Here is a 13,396-nt window from a genome sequence, read left to right on the forward strand (position 1 = left end):
GGTTGCTGCTCATTGGACAACGTCTCTGACACACCCACCAATCAGAGACAAGACACCTGAACGTCCAGTCTATTCCGATTCAAACAAACGTGTCGTCACGTGTCAATCATGCAACATGCAATGCTCTGAAAGCTGTCATGCACCAGCCAGCCAATCAGCATCAAGCCTGAGACGATGCACCTGTAAGGGCAGGGTCCGACCCGTCCCATTACCTGTGTCGTCACTAATCGATCATGTGATCGGGAGAGACTTCCGTTTCTTTATGGACAACGACTCGCGTGACGGACAGCTCAGGATGCTGCCGCCGCGCCTCGTTGAGCGCCTCCTCCAGAGCCTTAAAGAGAGACGGGAACATCAGGACCTGGTTCAAGAACTAATCCAGGTCCGGATCAGGGTCAGCATCAGCCCAGGAAAGGCCAACTCCTGTTCCAGGTTGATCTGGATCTGGACGGGTCTGTTCCAGGTTCATCTGGATCTGGATTGGTCTGTTCCAGGTTGATCTGGATCTGGACGGGTCTGTTCCAGGTTGATCTGGATCTGGACGGGTCTGTTTGAGGTTTGTTCAGCTCTGTGATCCTTTTGATCCTGTATGTTTCATTTCTTACCGGAGGTCACCTGATGGCGTTTATCAGCAGTTACCTGGTCGTGGTCGATGTCAGTGTCTCCAGAAATCACGATTCTCTTCTCGATTCTGGTTTCTGAAATTCCACCTTTGACCGTCTGAAGACCAAAATCGGAGAACGATTTAAGGTGAGGCGCGGTTCCCGTCTGCGGCTTGTGTCTTCGGTGCGTTACCTTGGTGATGTGCGTCGTGGTGCTCGTGTTGGACGTCTCTGCGGTGAAGGTCTTGGAACTCAGCAGCACTCCTGGTGGAGGTTCAAAGCTGACGCGGCTCTGAAGGACACAATCACGTAACCGTTGGCATCCGATTACTACTCTGAAGTAGTATTGTAACAGCAGTAACAATATATTCTGTTGAACTCACCCCCGGAGCTTCGTACGTCAGCGTCTTCCTCATCACTGGAACTTCCTGCCAGCAGCAGAGGGAATATCCACAAACGCATGCATCAAGAAAACGTCCGAACTCTTTGGTCTCCAGCTTAACGCTTGCCTGTAAGCAGCCGATCTTTCCTCTGTTCTATTCTGTTTATGGAGACGTCAATCTGTCTGTCTTGTTGCACTGCCTTTTATTACCAGCAGAGGGGGTAGGGGGGTCAATGGGTTCGGTGGGGCAGGTTTGCCTAGGACAGCGGTCAGTGGGGCTGGTTTTTGGGGGAGGATCCAGGGGGTGGGCTTTGCTAGCGTGGAATGGAGCTGGTTGTGTTGGGGGGGTGAGCAATGGGGAACTCGGACAGGGATCACAATGCCCGGTTTCACTGGGACTAGTCCGAGTGCAGGGGTGGCTAGGGAAGGTTTTGTTGGGCAAGGTTGCACCAGGACAGGTATCACTGCAGGAGGGACCACTGGGGTGGGGTTACCTGGTTCAGAGGTCACGAGGGGAAGTTTTGCTGGGGCAGGTTTTGCTTGATGAGGGATGAAGGGGGTTGGTTTTTCTGTGGAACAGACACTAATGAGGGGGGGGCTTTGCTGGGGGAGGGGTTAACTGGGGCATTGTGTTACCTCCTGCAGAGATTCAGACTCGTCATTAACGTCGTCGCTGTGGTCGGATGGCTGCGTCCGACTGACCAGGAAGGGGGGACACCTGGAGCCGGGGCGCGGTAAGAAGGGTGGAGGGGAATTTTCTCTGAACCACCACCTCCCTTCTTCCTCCTCAGAGTCGCTGGAGTCCTCGTCATCGTGGTGGTGCTGAGTCCCGGTGGGCGTCGACCCAAGAACTGAACCAGGTCCGGTGACGGGGCTCTTGTTACCCTCAACGCTAGCTACTTCCTGCTGATTATGGCTAACTGCAAAGTTAGCATTCACGTTGTCCCGATTAGCACCATTAGCACTCGGGGTCTGAGCCTGTCTACCTGCAGCTTCTTCCACTGTTGCCTGAGCTAGCACACTGATAGCATCGTCGCTAGCATCGCTAGCATCGCTAGCATGGCTGCTAGGCTCATCATCACTGACATCATGTTTGTCTACTTGGGTTTTAGCCTGATTATCATTAGCATTGTTCCTGTCAACACCACCGGCCCATTCCTCTGGGACATGTGTCCCACAAGCCCCTGGTGGAGGTGGAGGTGGGTTGCTAGGGGGAGGGCCCACAAGATGTCCTGTTGCTACCTGAGGCTCGTCCATCATTGGGTGGTCCTGGTCACATGATTCTGACATCAAGAAGACTGTCTCCACCTTCTCTGATGTCTGAAACAAAAAGAGAGATAAACCAGTCAGGTGTACAGGTATAAAGGGGCGTGGCTACATCTTAACAGCAGGTACTTAAAGTTATCATATATCTAGTTTAAATACAGATAATTAGCATAACGTAACTGTACTGGACCTAAAACATTCTAAACGTCAGTCTGAATAATCAAACCGGTCAAGTCGCAATTATTTTTAGGGATAATTGAACTTCCATTCGTCAGATTTATGCTTTCATAATAATATTTACTTGAATTTGATGATCTGTCTCAAAGATGAAGGTGGAACGTTAGAAAATCCTCCAGAATGGAAGAAAGTTTGTTTTATTATATCGGATTGGCTGTTTATGAGCTACGTTGTTTCTCCTGCCTTGTGATTGGCTGCGGGGCGTGCCTTGTAAGTGGGCCCATTAGATGATTATGTGTTCGACAGGTAGACAGACAGGTAGACAGACAGGGAGACAGACAGGTAGACAGACAGGGAGACAGGCACCTTCAGCAGGTTGTGTTCACTGAAGGGTTTTTGTTCCCGAGCCGACTTCAGCAGGGCGGCCAGCTCAGGAGACATTTCATCGAATGTTGGTTTCGGCTGTTTACAAACAAACAAACAAAGAAGCACACAAACAAACACGTAAACAAGAACCTTTAAGCACATCATTCATTCTACACGTAGTTAAATAATGTCTCCGAAATAAGGTAAAATGTTTTACAAATAGAAACTGACAGCCAGGCTACAGCCATGCAGGAGGTGTGGCCTTCGGGGGCGTGTCATCAGCATCTAGCGTGATTTGGCAACCAAAAGAAATCTAACCCTGGAAAGAATTTATTGGGCCTCCCTAGGGGACAAGAAGTCCAATCCACGGCCCCCCACATTGTTCCAGTCTGTAGTTATGGATTTAAATTAACTTCACGTCTCCCAAGTCTGAGCTTCTGATCCAAATTAATTACAGGAGTTAAATATATCTACTTTAAAATAAGGTTTAGAAAACTGTGGAGGCTCAAACAAAGAGGGAAGCCCCAGAACAACAAGTCAAAACAAAGGTAGAAAGGGAAGCAGCTCCATTACAACAAAATAGGGAAGAAAAGAAAAGACAAAACGAAAGTGTTTCTGCTCCCAAAACGGCGTCTGGGTGGAGGTGAAGGGAAGCTGAGCGGAAACTGAACACTTCAGCTCCACACTGCCTCCTGCTGGACGCTGTGACTCGTGGCGGGAGGAGCAACAGGACCTCCGCCAGGTGAATCTCCACCAGGTAAAGCTCTGCCAGGTAAAGCTCCACCTGGTGGACCGCCTTGCTACGGCGTCTTGGAGCCGAGGCGTTCAGCTTGAACTGACTCCAACGAGCCACCATTCAGTCTCATTTGCCGGAGCGCTGTTGGGGTTAGCGTGTCGCTACGATTGCTCCTCATGCTCATTTCCATGCCAACCACCAACCAGCCAATCAGCGTACCACGCCGACCACGGAGGGCGACGTCCTGCCTGTCAGGCTGAGTTTGTTTAGCTCATTCAGAGGGGATTTAGGAAGGTGGCGTGGAGGTGGAGCTCTGCCGCCATGGAGGTCCAGGCGTCCTGAGGCATCCCCGCCGATGACATCACTGCTGATGTCACAGACAGTGGGCTGCACCTCTGAGGGCGAGGTCGGTGTCTTTACCTCACGAATCGTGATTAACGGTCCCCCTGTGATGACATCATCCGTGGTGGACAGCGGGAAGATTTTGACCCGCCTGCCGCTCTCTATAATTCCTGTTGTCAGGGTAACATCAGAACAGTCCTCCCTGGTTGTCATGGTGACGACGCTGCCGGAGGAGGTGCAGTAACTTCGTCCTACAGCGTAGCTCTTCTCTCTGACGGGTCGAGGGCGAGCTTGGTTTGTATTGACCCCGCCCTCCTGGAGCGCACAGGTGAGTAACATCAAACGCAGACACAGACCGAGCGATTAACCAGTCATGTGACGTGAGAAGGAAAGGCCAGTAGCACCGGAGTCGGGTTCGACTCATCGGACCAACCCCCGTTGAGTTGACCAATGGGAGCGCCCGATGCTGTGCCCCCCCCCCCCCCCTGTGCCATTGGAATCGCACAAAAAATTAGCTTCACATTTGGTATGACAGAAAGAGAGAGAGACAGGCAGAGATTAAGACAGACAGAACGAGAGAGAGACGGGCAGAGATTAAGACAGACAGAAAGAGAGAGAGACAGGCAGAGATTAAGACAGACAGAACGAGAGAGAGACAGGCAGAGATTAAGACAGACAGAAAGAGAGAGAGACAGGCAGAGATTAAGACAGACAGAAAGAGAGAGAGACAGGCAGAGATTAAGACAGACAGGTACGTCTCCTAAAACATCACCTCCTCTGATTCCAGCGGTTCAATCATTGGTAAATCATCTCCTCGTCTTAGAGGCGAGGAGGCGAGGCGTTTGTCCCACTCCGTCATCCCTCCTCCTCCTCCTCCTCCTCCTGTGCCTCCCTCCAAGAAGGAGCGTCTGAGAGCACTGATGGTGCTCGGAGGAGCCGGCTCCTCCTCGGGACTCCCCAGCGTCTCCTGAGAAACCACAGCAGACACATCGAGTCTCTCTGAGGAGACGACGTCGAGAAGCCTGGAGGACGCCGACGTGGGTCTCACCAGAGTCCTCAGGTCTTCATCCTGGTCAGACTGAGGGGACAGACGGGATCAGGTTAGACCTCGTCCTCAACCAGTCTCTCCTGAACCGCTCCCGGTGCCTCTCACGTAATACTCATTAAATAAAATCTACCCAACAAAGTTAAAGTACGACGAGATGAAACTCCCGACAGTTCTGGAGCTACGAGTAAAATCATTCGGGATACGAAGGATCCGGGGACGCCGACAGACACGTTGTTGTAGTCCCTAACGTAAACGTTAGCTGGTTAGCTGGTTAGCCGGTTAGCGGTGTGGTCTGAAGGCAGCGGGGCCGAGCGGTGGTACCTCGGTGGCCGTCAGGTCTCCGTCTACAGCCGTGTCCGTCAGGTCGGTCTGAAAACAGAAACAGCAGGAGGTCAGAGGTCAGCGTCTGGTTGACCGTCCGACTGACACGGAAACCCGGGGGGGGGGGGGGGGGGGGGTTACCTTGGTGTCCTGTTTCTGAGGAGTCGGAGGACTCTGTGGTGAAAGCTCCGGCTCTACCGTCTCCTCCTGCCGCACCTCCTTTATGCCCACGTCAGGCTTCGGCCGCACCTCCTTTACGCCCACGTCAGGCTTCGGCCGCACCTCCTTTATGCCCACGTCAGGCTTCGGCCGCACCTCCTTTATGCCCACGTCAGGCTTCGGCCGCACCTCCTTTATGCCCACGCCAGGCTTCGGCCACACCTCCTTTATGCCCACGTCAGGCTTCGGCCGCACCTCCTTTATGCCCACGTCAGGCTTCGGCCGCACCTCCTCTTCCAACACCAGAACCTCCTCAACTAGGAGGCGAAGAGGCAAAAGGTTCCGTCAGCCATTGAGCGTCTCACGCGTCTCTTCTGAACTGGTCTTCTGTACCTTCCTCCACCCTCCTCTCGGGTGTTACCACGGTGATGAGGTCACTGGTGGCGATGTACTTTGATGCTCCGTAAAGCCCCGCCTCCATATCTACTGACACAGAATCAGACTTTAGCTCGCCAGCGTAGCAGCGTTGTCCATAGCAAGCGCTGTCCTCACGTCCAGCAACAGCAAGACATAACGGCTGCTCGTTGCCACGGCAACGGCACACTCAGCCAGTTAGAGCTTAGTGATCATGCAAGGCAGCCCAGACCAATAAGCCAATCAGCATTCAGAACCACCATGAAGCCCCAATCGGTTACTCCCCTCACGTCTGTTTGTTCGTTTGTTGTTAGCAGGGCCACAAAATGGCCGTCGGTCCCGACAGAAACTACTATAGTTATGTCAAATAGAAGGAGGCGGAGCTAAATCATAACTGGACTTTAAGGCGGGACCAGCGGGTCGTGACACCTGTAAGGCTAATTCTGTCCAATCACGATGAGCGAGCGGCGATCGACTACATGATCACACCAGTGGGAAAAGAAAAAGGAAGAAACCGATGAAGCAGAGCCCCTTCAGCCAATCAGGACACAGCATTCGCTCACAATGTGATGCATTTAGAGCTGTGGCCAATCGCATAGCAGGATTACTACAATACTACTGCAGTAATCAGCTCTACCTGTGCGAGTACCACCGTTGGCTTTGGGCGACACTGTGATGGTTGGAGAACCAATCAGAGAGGACGGGGCCCTCGAAGCTGAGGACCAATCAAAAGCTGTCATCACCAACAAATGAAAGAAAAGCAGTGACACACTGAAGTATTGATACTTGATTCTACTACGAAAACTAGAACCAGAGCTACGGTTGCAAGGACAAGTACACAAGTCCAGGACCTAACTGACCAATCATGGAGCTGGAACCGACACATTCAGGAATCTATTCAAGGTTGGACACTGAGACTACCGGAACCAGTACTTCCACTGGCATTGTAAGAATGGCTACCGACACCAGGACTACGACTGGGACCTCTTGGACTTCTAAGACCAGGACTGCAATGACTGAGACAAGGGATACTACTCCCGTGGAATATTGCTGCCACTGGGAGGTCTACACCTGGGACTCCTGGGACACCTGGGACTCCTGGGACTCCTGGGACCAGAACAAGGACTACTCGAACCAGTGTACAACTATCATGCGACTACAACTACTGAAATCAGGACTAATAATGCACAGACCTGCATTACTGCTACTTCTGGGACCAGAACCGCTGTTACTGGGACAAGTACAGTCCCTACTTGGACCACACGGGTCAGAGCTATGAGTGATGATACCAGTACTATGTCTACCAGAATCAGAAATACTCCTACTTGGACAAAGACTACTACAAACGAAACATGCACTTCCACACTTCGGCATTGACTGGAACCCCCTCTGGAACCGGAACCAGTACCTCCATCCAGGCTCCGGCTCATCATGTTCCTCTTGCTGACGCACCGGGGGAAATGCGGTGCAGGTCTGGCGATCTGAGCGCTGGCTCGGCGACTCTGAATCTGGGTCCGACCGCTGTAGCGAAACTTGGAACCCAGAGACATCGCCTTCTTCGGGGTCTCCTCTGGAGACCTGAGCCTGAGTAGGACCGGGTTTAGAGAGGGAGGAGGGACGGACTGTCAGACCATCCTCGGGACCTACCTGAAGAACGAGTGATGCTCAACGCAGACTTTCCACAGTCTCTTCGCTGCTCTGTGGTTCAGCAGCTTGAAGCCGATGGTGGACTCAAACTGGTCATACTGGGGACGGACAGAGACCTCAGCTGGTCATACCGATGCTTTGATGGTTCTTCTTCTGTGGTGTCGCGGCGTGGCCTCACCTCCCCGGGTCGGATCTTGATGTAGAAGTTGTTCCTTTTGTAGGAGATCTTCAGGATCTTGGGCCACGAGAACCTGTTGATCCTCAGTCTGTCCCTGTAGACCAGGAGGCCGCTGCTGCACACGCCCAGCATGATGGCCACGCCCTCAGAGTCCTGCACGCCACACACCACAGCCAATGAGCACCGACTGAAACGGAACTCGTCTCGTCTCATTGGTCGTTTTGGAGAATGACTTTTGTTGGACGAGTTCAGGGTCCGGCCCAAAGCTGGGCTTAAAGTAGCAACAACCGGACCGGATCCGTGAGCGCTGCAAGAAGGACGACAACACAACGAGGACATCGAGGACATCGGGGACATCGAGGACACAAACACGGTCTTACCTCCGACTTAGCTGAAGGCAAGCAATCAGAGCGGCTTCCTACCATCTACTCCATTTAGACAGACAGACAAAAAAAAAAAAAAGAACAGCCGGCTCTGTGAATGGGAACATTTACCAATCACTGGATCGATGGAACAATCAATACAACGTCTTCACGGTGTGAAACCAAGGCTACGCTCAACGGCAGCCGACCCGGGTCCGGCTCGCATCCATGACCCCGGCGGCCCGACTCCGGCTCTGCTAGCGCGTCTCCACAAACCGCACGTCGACCTCCCTGAGGAGTCGACCCAAAACCGCCGGCGTCTCAAGTTCTTCGTGGAGAACCTTGAGATTTCGGGTTCTACGTAGACGCGGTTCCTGAACTGAACCCGAACCAGAGCTCAAAGTGAAACCCGTGTTCTGGTGTCGGTACCCTGGCGTGGTGAAGGTCCACTCCGTACATGGAAAGCTTCTTCCCGTTTTCCAGGAAGTGCATCTCTGCTTCAGCCTGCGTCATTCCTCTGAACACACAAGCACACCTGGGTTGAGCTGGCTCCGCCCCCTCACACGGTACCTGCACCGTTCGAGCCCACGCACACCTGTAGGTTCTGTGCAGCTCCGTGATCTTCTCCTCCATTTCCTTGGTTTGGTTTGGGGCGAAGCAGAGATCGCTGACGTAATCTGAGCCGCACTCGTCTGAGACAGCGACAGGCGGGTCAGAGGTCAGCGCCCGGGGTTCTGATGCGGCGGAAAGACACCTGAACAAGACGCAGGCGGTACCTGGGTCGTAGTCGCCGAGCTCCGACTGGACGGTGTAGGAGCCCAGGACGGTGTGAGTCGCCAGCGAGCACGGAAGACGACCAGAGACGATGTCCTGCCTGAGCTGGAGACACAGGAAGTACCTGCAGACAAACAGGAAGACGTTTCAGGTGTGCAAACGGCGCGGCAGCTCGGACCGGCAGGAGGACGAAGCTACCTGGTGATGTCCTCCGACAGCTGGGCGGGGTCAGGGGGGTAGAACTTCACGTTAAAGGAGAAGCTCCAGGGAACACCTGGAAGACAGCGATGAAGGCGGCAAACCAACCGGTCACCTGTCTGCAAGACCAATGAGGAACCAGCATATAAGACCCGCCTCCCACAGAGAGTGGGTGGAGCTACTGACCCCTGATCTGCTTCTTCATCTCCTTTGCAGAATCCAACCAGTTCTACAGGAAAAAAGGGATAAGACAAAAAGACAGGTAAACAGTCAGACAGGTGAACAGACAGACAGGTGAACAGTCAGACAGGTGAACAGCCAGACAGGTGAACAGCCAGACAGGTGAACAGTCAGACAGGTGAACAGACAGGTGAACAGTCAGGCAGGTGAACAGTCAGACAGGTGAACAGTCAGACAGGTGAACAGACAGACAGGTGAACAGTCAGACAGGTGAACAGTCAGACAGGTGAACAGACAGACAGGTGAACAGACAGGTGAACAGTCAGGCAGGTGAACAGTCAGACAGGTGAACAGTCAGACAGGTGAACAGACAGACAGGTGAACAGACAGGTAAACAGTCAGACAGGTGAACAGACAGACAGGTGAACAGACAGACAGGTGAACAGTCAGACAGGTGAACAGACAGGTGAACAGTCAGACAGGTGAACAGTCAGACAGGTGAACAGACAGACAGGTGAACAGTCAGACAGGTACCTTGTTGTCGTCGGCGTCTCTGAAGGACAGGGCGAAGTAGTCTCTCTCCAGCAGGTTGACGTGTTCACAAACCCTCTCAAAGAGCTGAAGACCACGAGCTCGTTTCTACACATGAAGAAGAGGAGGAGGATAAGAAACACCTGCACAGGTGAAGCCTTTGATCTTTCAGCTCCTTGTGGACGACTGTTAACAGGACAGGCTCCTCGGGGTCACTGGCGGAGGTTCTCTTTCTGACCCCCCTGTCTCATGGTCCCATCCACCTGTCTGCCCTCCACCTGTCTGCCCTCCACCTGTCTGCGCTCCACCTGTCTGCGCTCCACCTGTCTGCCCTCCACCTGTCTGCCCTCCACCTGTCTGCCCTCCACCTGTTTGCGCTCCACCTGTCTGCCCTCCACCTGTCTGCCCTCCACCTGTCTGCCCTCCACCTGTCTGCGCTCCACCTGTCTGCGCTCCACCTGTCTGCGCTCCACCTGTCTGCGCTCCACCTGTCTGCGCTCCACCTGTCTGCCCTCCACCTGTCTCACCTCCACCTGTCTGCCCTCCACCTGTCTCACCTCCACCTGTCTGCCCTCCACCTGTTTGCGCTCCACCTGTCTGCGCTCCACCTGTCTGCCCTCCACCTGTCTGCCCTCCACCTGTCTGCCCTCCACCTGTCTCACCTCCACCGTGCAGGTGAACAGCGTGCCGTCCAGCATGGTCACTTTGGTCTGCATCGTCCTGAAGATCAGAGGGTTCCTGGCCGGAGAGCGAGCGCTCCGACTGCTCGACGACAGGTGACTCGTCGAGTCCTCAGCCCAAGAGCTCCGAGTCTGGCCCCGGGGCTGTCCACCCTCCCCTCCCTGTGGACACAGGAAGTGATGTCACCAAGTAGATCCTTGTATCATTATCCGTTGATGCATTCATTCTCTTTTTTCTTTTTTACCAGTTTAGGCGTGGAGTGGGCGGCGACCTCGGGGAAATACTCCTGTGGCACACCTGGCTCGGTCATCATGGTGATTCACCTGCGAGACAGCGGTGGCACCGTTACCATAGAGACAATGAAGAGTCGGCTCTGAATCACCTGGAACTAGAACAACACCTGAATCTGCATTTTCTGGAAGAAAACGTGAATAACTTTCAGAATCAGAAAATAACGTTTGCACTAAAAAAGAGATGAAGCGTTAAACCCCGTCACTGTTTGATGAGGTCATCACCCACATGGTAACAATCTGTTGACCTGCAAAGGGTTACCATGGTAACACAGGGGCAAAGAGAGAGAGAGAGAGAGAGAGAGAGAGGCAGCGCTTATGGCTGAGAGACAATCTATCATAATCTAGTGTGGATTCATGATGATGATGATGATGAAGATCAGGGTCATCTGTTAGAAAGCTGATCCGTTTGGAAACAAATCAGACAGTCAGTGATAACGCGCGCACACACACGCACGCACGCACACACGAGTTAACGGCGTGTGGCGCTACAACAGGCTCGATGCGGTACTTTCCCGGTCTGTCGTCCTGCAGCAGGAAACACCCCTCACACGCGCGTGCGCGCGCACACACACACATACATACACGCGCACGCGCACTGAGCTGCAGAGTGATGAAGCAGGATGCTCTCTCTCTCTCTATCTGTCTGTCTGTCTATCATCGATATTAAACCGGTTATCAGTTCTATCAATGATCAATAATCAATAATCAATCATCTCCACCCTCCCGCCCTGCAGATCGAACCACCGGCATCTTTTTCTTTACCTGTCCTCGTGCGGGACGCTCGCCCTCTTTCTCCCGGTGGCGGACGCTTTTTGCTACGTCATTTCTCCCTACGACACCTCGCGGCGGAGCTGTGACGTCATCACGCAGGATGCGGATCTCTTTTAACCAAACGGTAAACGTAAAAGACGGAGTGGTCGTTTTTTTTCCATCTAGAATAATTAAATTCATCTAAATTGAAATGAATGCTGTTTATTTGATTATTTCTGCTACGTCATCAGTTCAAACGACAAATAGAGAGAATGTTTGACTCACCAGGAAAGAGACGATGATTGGTCCAGCAGGAGAAAGGAAAGTCACGTGTTATTATCATTACCTGCCTGTCTGTCTGCCTGTCTGTCTCTCTGTCTGTCTAGAGTCCGATCCGGATCCTGGTTCAGATTTCACTGATATAAATCTATTTTATTTTTATGGAACCATCTTGTTTCTTCTGTCCCGCTTCGGTAATTCAACGTTTAGCTGATCCGGATCGTTAGCTGATCCGGATCGAAGCCAGCAGGATTGATCCTGGTCCGATCCCTCCTCCCTGGAAAACTACAGCGAAATGCGTTCACACTGAATCCTGATTAGAAACAGACACAGACAAAAACAGGACCACACCGTGACCCTTCTGGGCCGCTGTAGGTTTTATGCATGTTTAAATCACATCTAAATGTAACCATGGAAACACGAACCAACAGAAGAGGATGATGATGATGATGATGATGATGATGGAGGAGGACCGATCAGAGACGACATCACTAAAACACAACAACGAAGCGAGCCGCCATTATACCTGAGCGTGTTTCACCTGTGCAGGTGGATGAAGATGAAGATGAAGATGAAGATGAAGATGAGGATGGTTCCTTTCTTCCTCTGCTCCTCTTCCTCTTGCTCTTTGTCTCTCTCGTCCGGTCTGTTGTTTAGATGGATTAGTGATCTTTACTCTGGTACATCAGGCCCCGCCCACACAGATTAACCCCCCCCCCTCTCCTCCTCATCACACGTGTCAATCACAGTAAAGGGGCGTGGTTAGCTGTTAGAGGTCAATGGCGAGGCCCTTGCTGCAGAGGATTGTGGGGCTTGTGGTGTTTAGTTCAACCTGCGGAACGGGGAGAACCCACTTCCTGCCAGCGGACCAATCAGAATCAGCAGACAGGCTTCTACAGGTGTTGATCTTTTACCTGAACAAAATCCTAAATGAACATTTAGAGAATATTTCAATTTAAACTTTTCGCTGTTTCAACTTTCATGAAGTAAAAAACAGAGAAGCCTTCAGAATAAGCGAAATGCCTCGTCAGCTGTGTGTGTGTGTCTCCCTCTGCTGGTTGGTGTCTTCAACTGCAAGAACTCCATCCATCCATCCATCCATAATATAATAACTTGATATTATGCATGTATTACACTATTAAAAATATATCTATCTATCTATTATACCTATCTATCGGGTAATTCATTTATTAAATTGGACGGGGCGTGTCCATTGGAGTTGGCGCTTCTTGCTACTTTCTGATTGGCTGAGACGGATGTCTGTCTGCCAGTGGGCGGGTCCATCGGTTCCAGTCGGTCTGAACTTGAATCAGTTTTCTGAAGTGTTTTTCGGCGGACACTGAGGAGGAGGAGGAGGAGGAGGAGGAGGGAAGAAGAAAACTGGGAGTAAAAGAAAAGTCTCCTAAAAGTCTCCTAAAAGTCTCCTTCAGTTTGAGACGAAAGAAAAAGAAAAAGAAGAAGAAGAAGAATCACACAAAGTACAAAACTGTTTTTCCCTGCCGGATTTTGGGTTTCTGTTACCCTGAAAATGTGACTCCAGCCTCGGGACCGGACCCAGTCCTTCAGACGGAGAGACAGACAGACGGAGAGACAGACAGGCAGTCTTTCATCTGGACGTGAGACACTCAGCATCTGTCTGTCCGTCTGTGGGTCCCGGAGGACGGATGATGGCACCGGGGTGTGTCGCCACCCTGATCCGGACCCGCAGCT

At 52.2% G+C, this 13,396-nt stretch overlaps 1 protein-coding gene across 1 annotated transcript; it reads right to left on the bottom strand.

Annotated features, from left to right (window-relative positions):
- Positions 1-223: 223 nt before the first annotated feature.
- epb41l3a (erythrocyte membrane protein band 4.1-like 3a) lies at positions 224-13,296 on the bottom strand. Its single transcript, XM_068748297.1, has 28 exons — positions 13,283-13,296; positions 12,900-12,989; positions 10,609-10,669; positions 10,346-10,525; positions 9,687-9,791; positions 9,159-9,201; positions 8,973-9,048; positions 8,777-8,898; positions 8,596-8,692; positions 8,430-8,517; positions 8,019-8,063; positions 7,639-7,791; positions 7,461-7,558; positions 7,222-7,397; positions 6,451-6,528; positions 5,793-5,882; positions 5,688-5,716; positions 5,382-5,489; positions 5,241-5,288; positions 4,920-4,949; positions 4,644-4,838; positions 3,749-4,186; positions 2,794-2,889; positions 1,621-2,304; positions 986-1,030; positions 796-894; positions 640-720; positions 224-334 (listed from the first exon to the last, which is right to left on the bottom strand). Exons 1-28 carry the CDS (start codon positions 13,294-13,296, stop codon positions 224-226), a joined length of 3,480 nt encoding a protein of 1,159 aa, XP_068604398.1.
- Between the last annotated feature and the right edge of the window lie 100 nt (positions 13,297-13,396).

Source organism: Brachionichthys hirsutus, chromosome 14 (assembly GCF_040956055.1).
Source record: "Brachionichthys hirsutus isolate HB-005 chromosome 14, CSIRO-AGI_Bhir_v1, whole genome shotgun sequence".
NCBI lineage: Eukaryota > Metazoa > Chordata > Actinopteri > Lophiiformes > Brachionichthyidae > Brachionichthys > Brachionichthys hirsutus.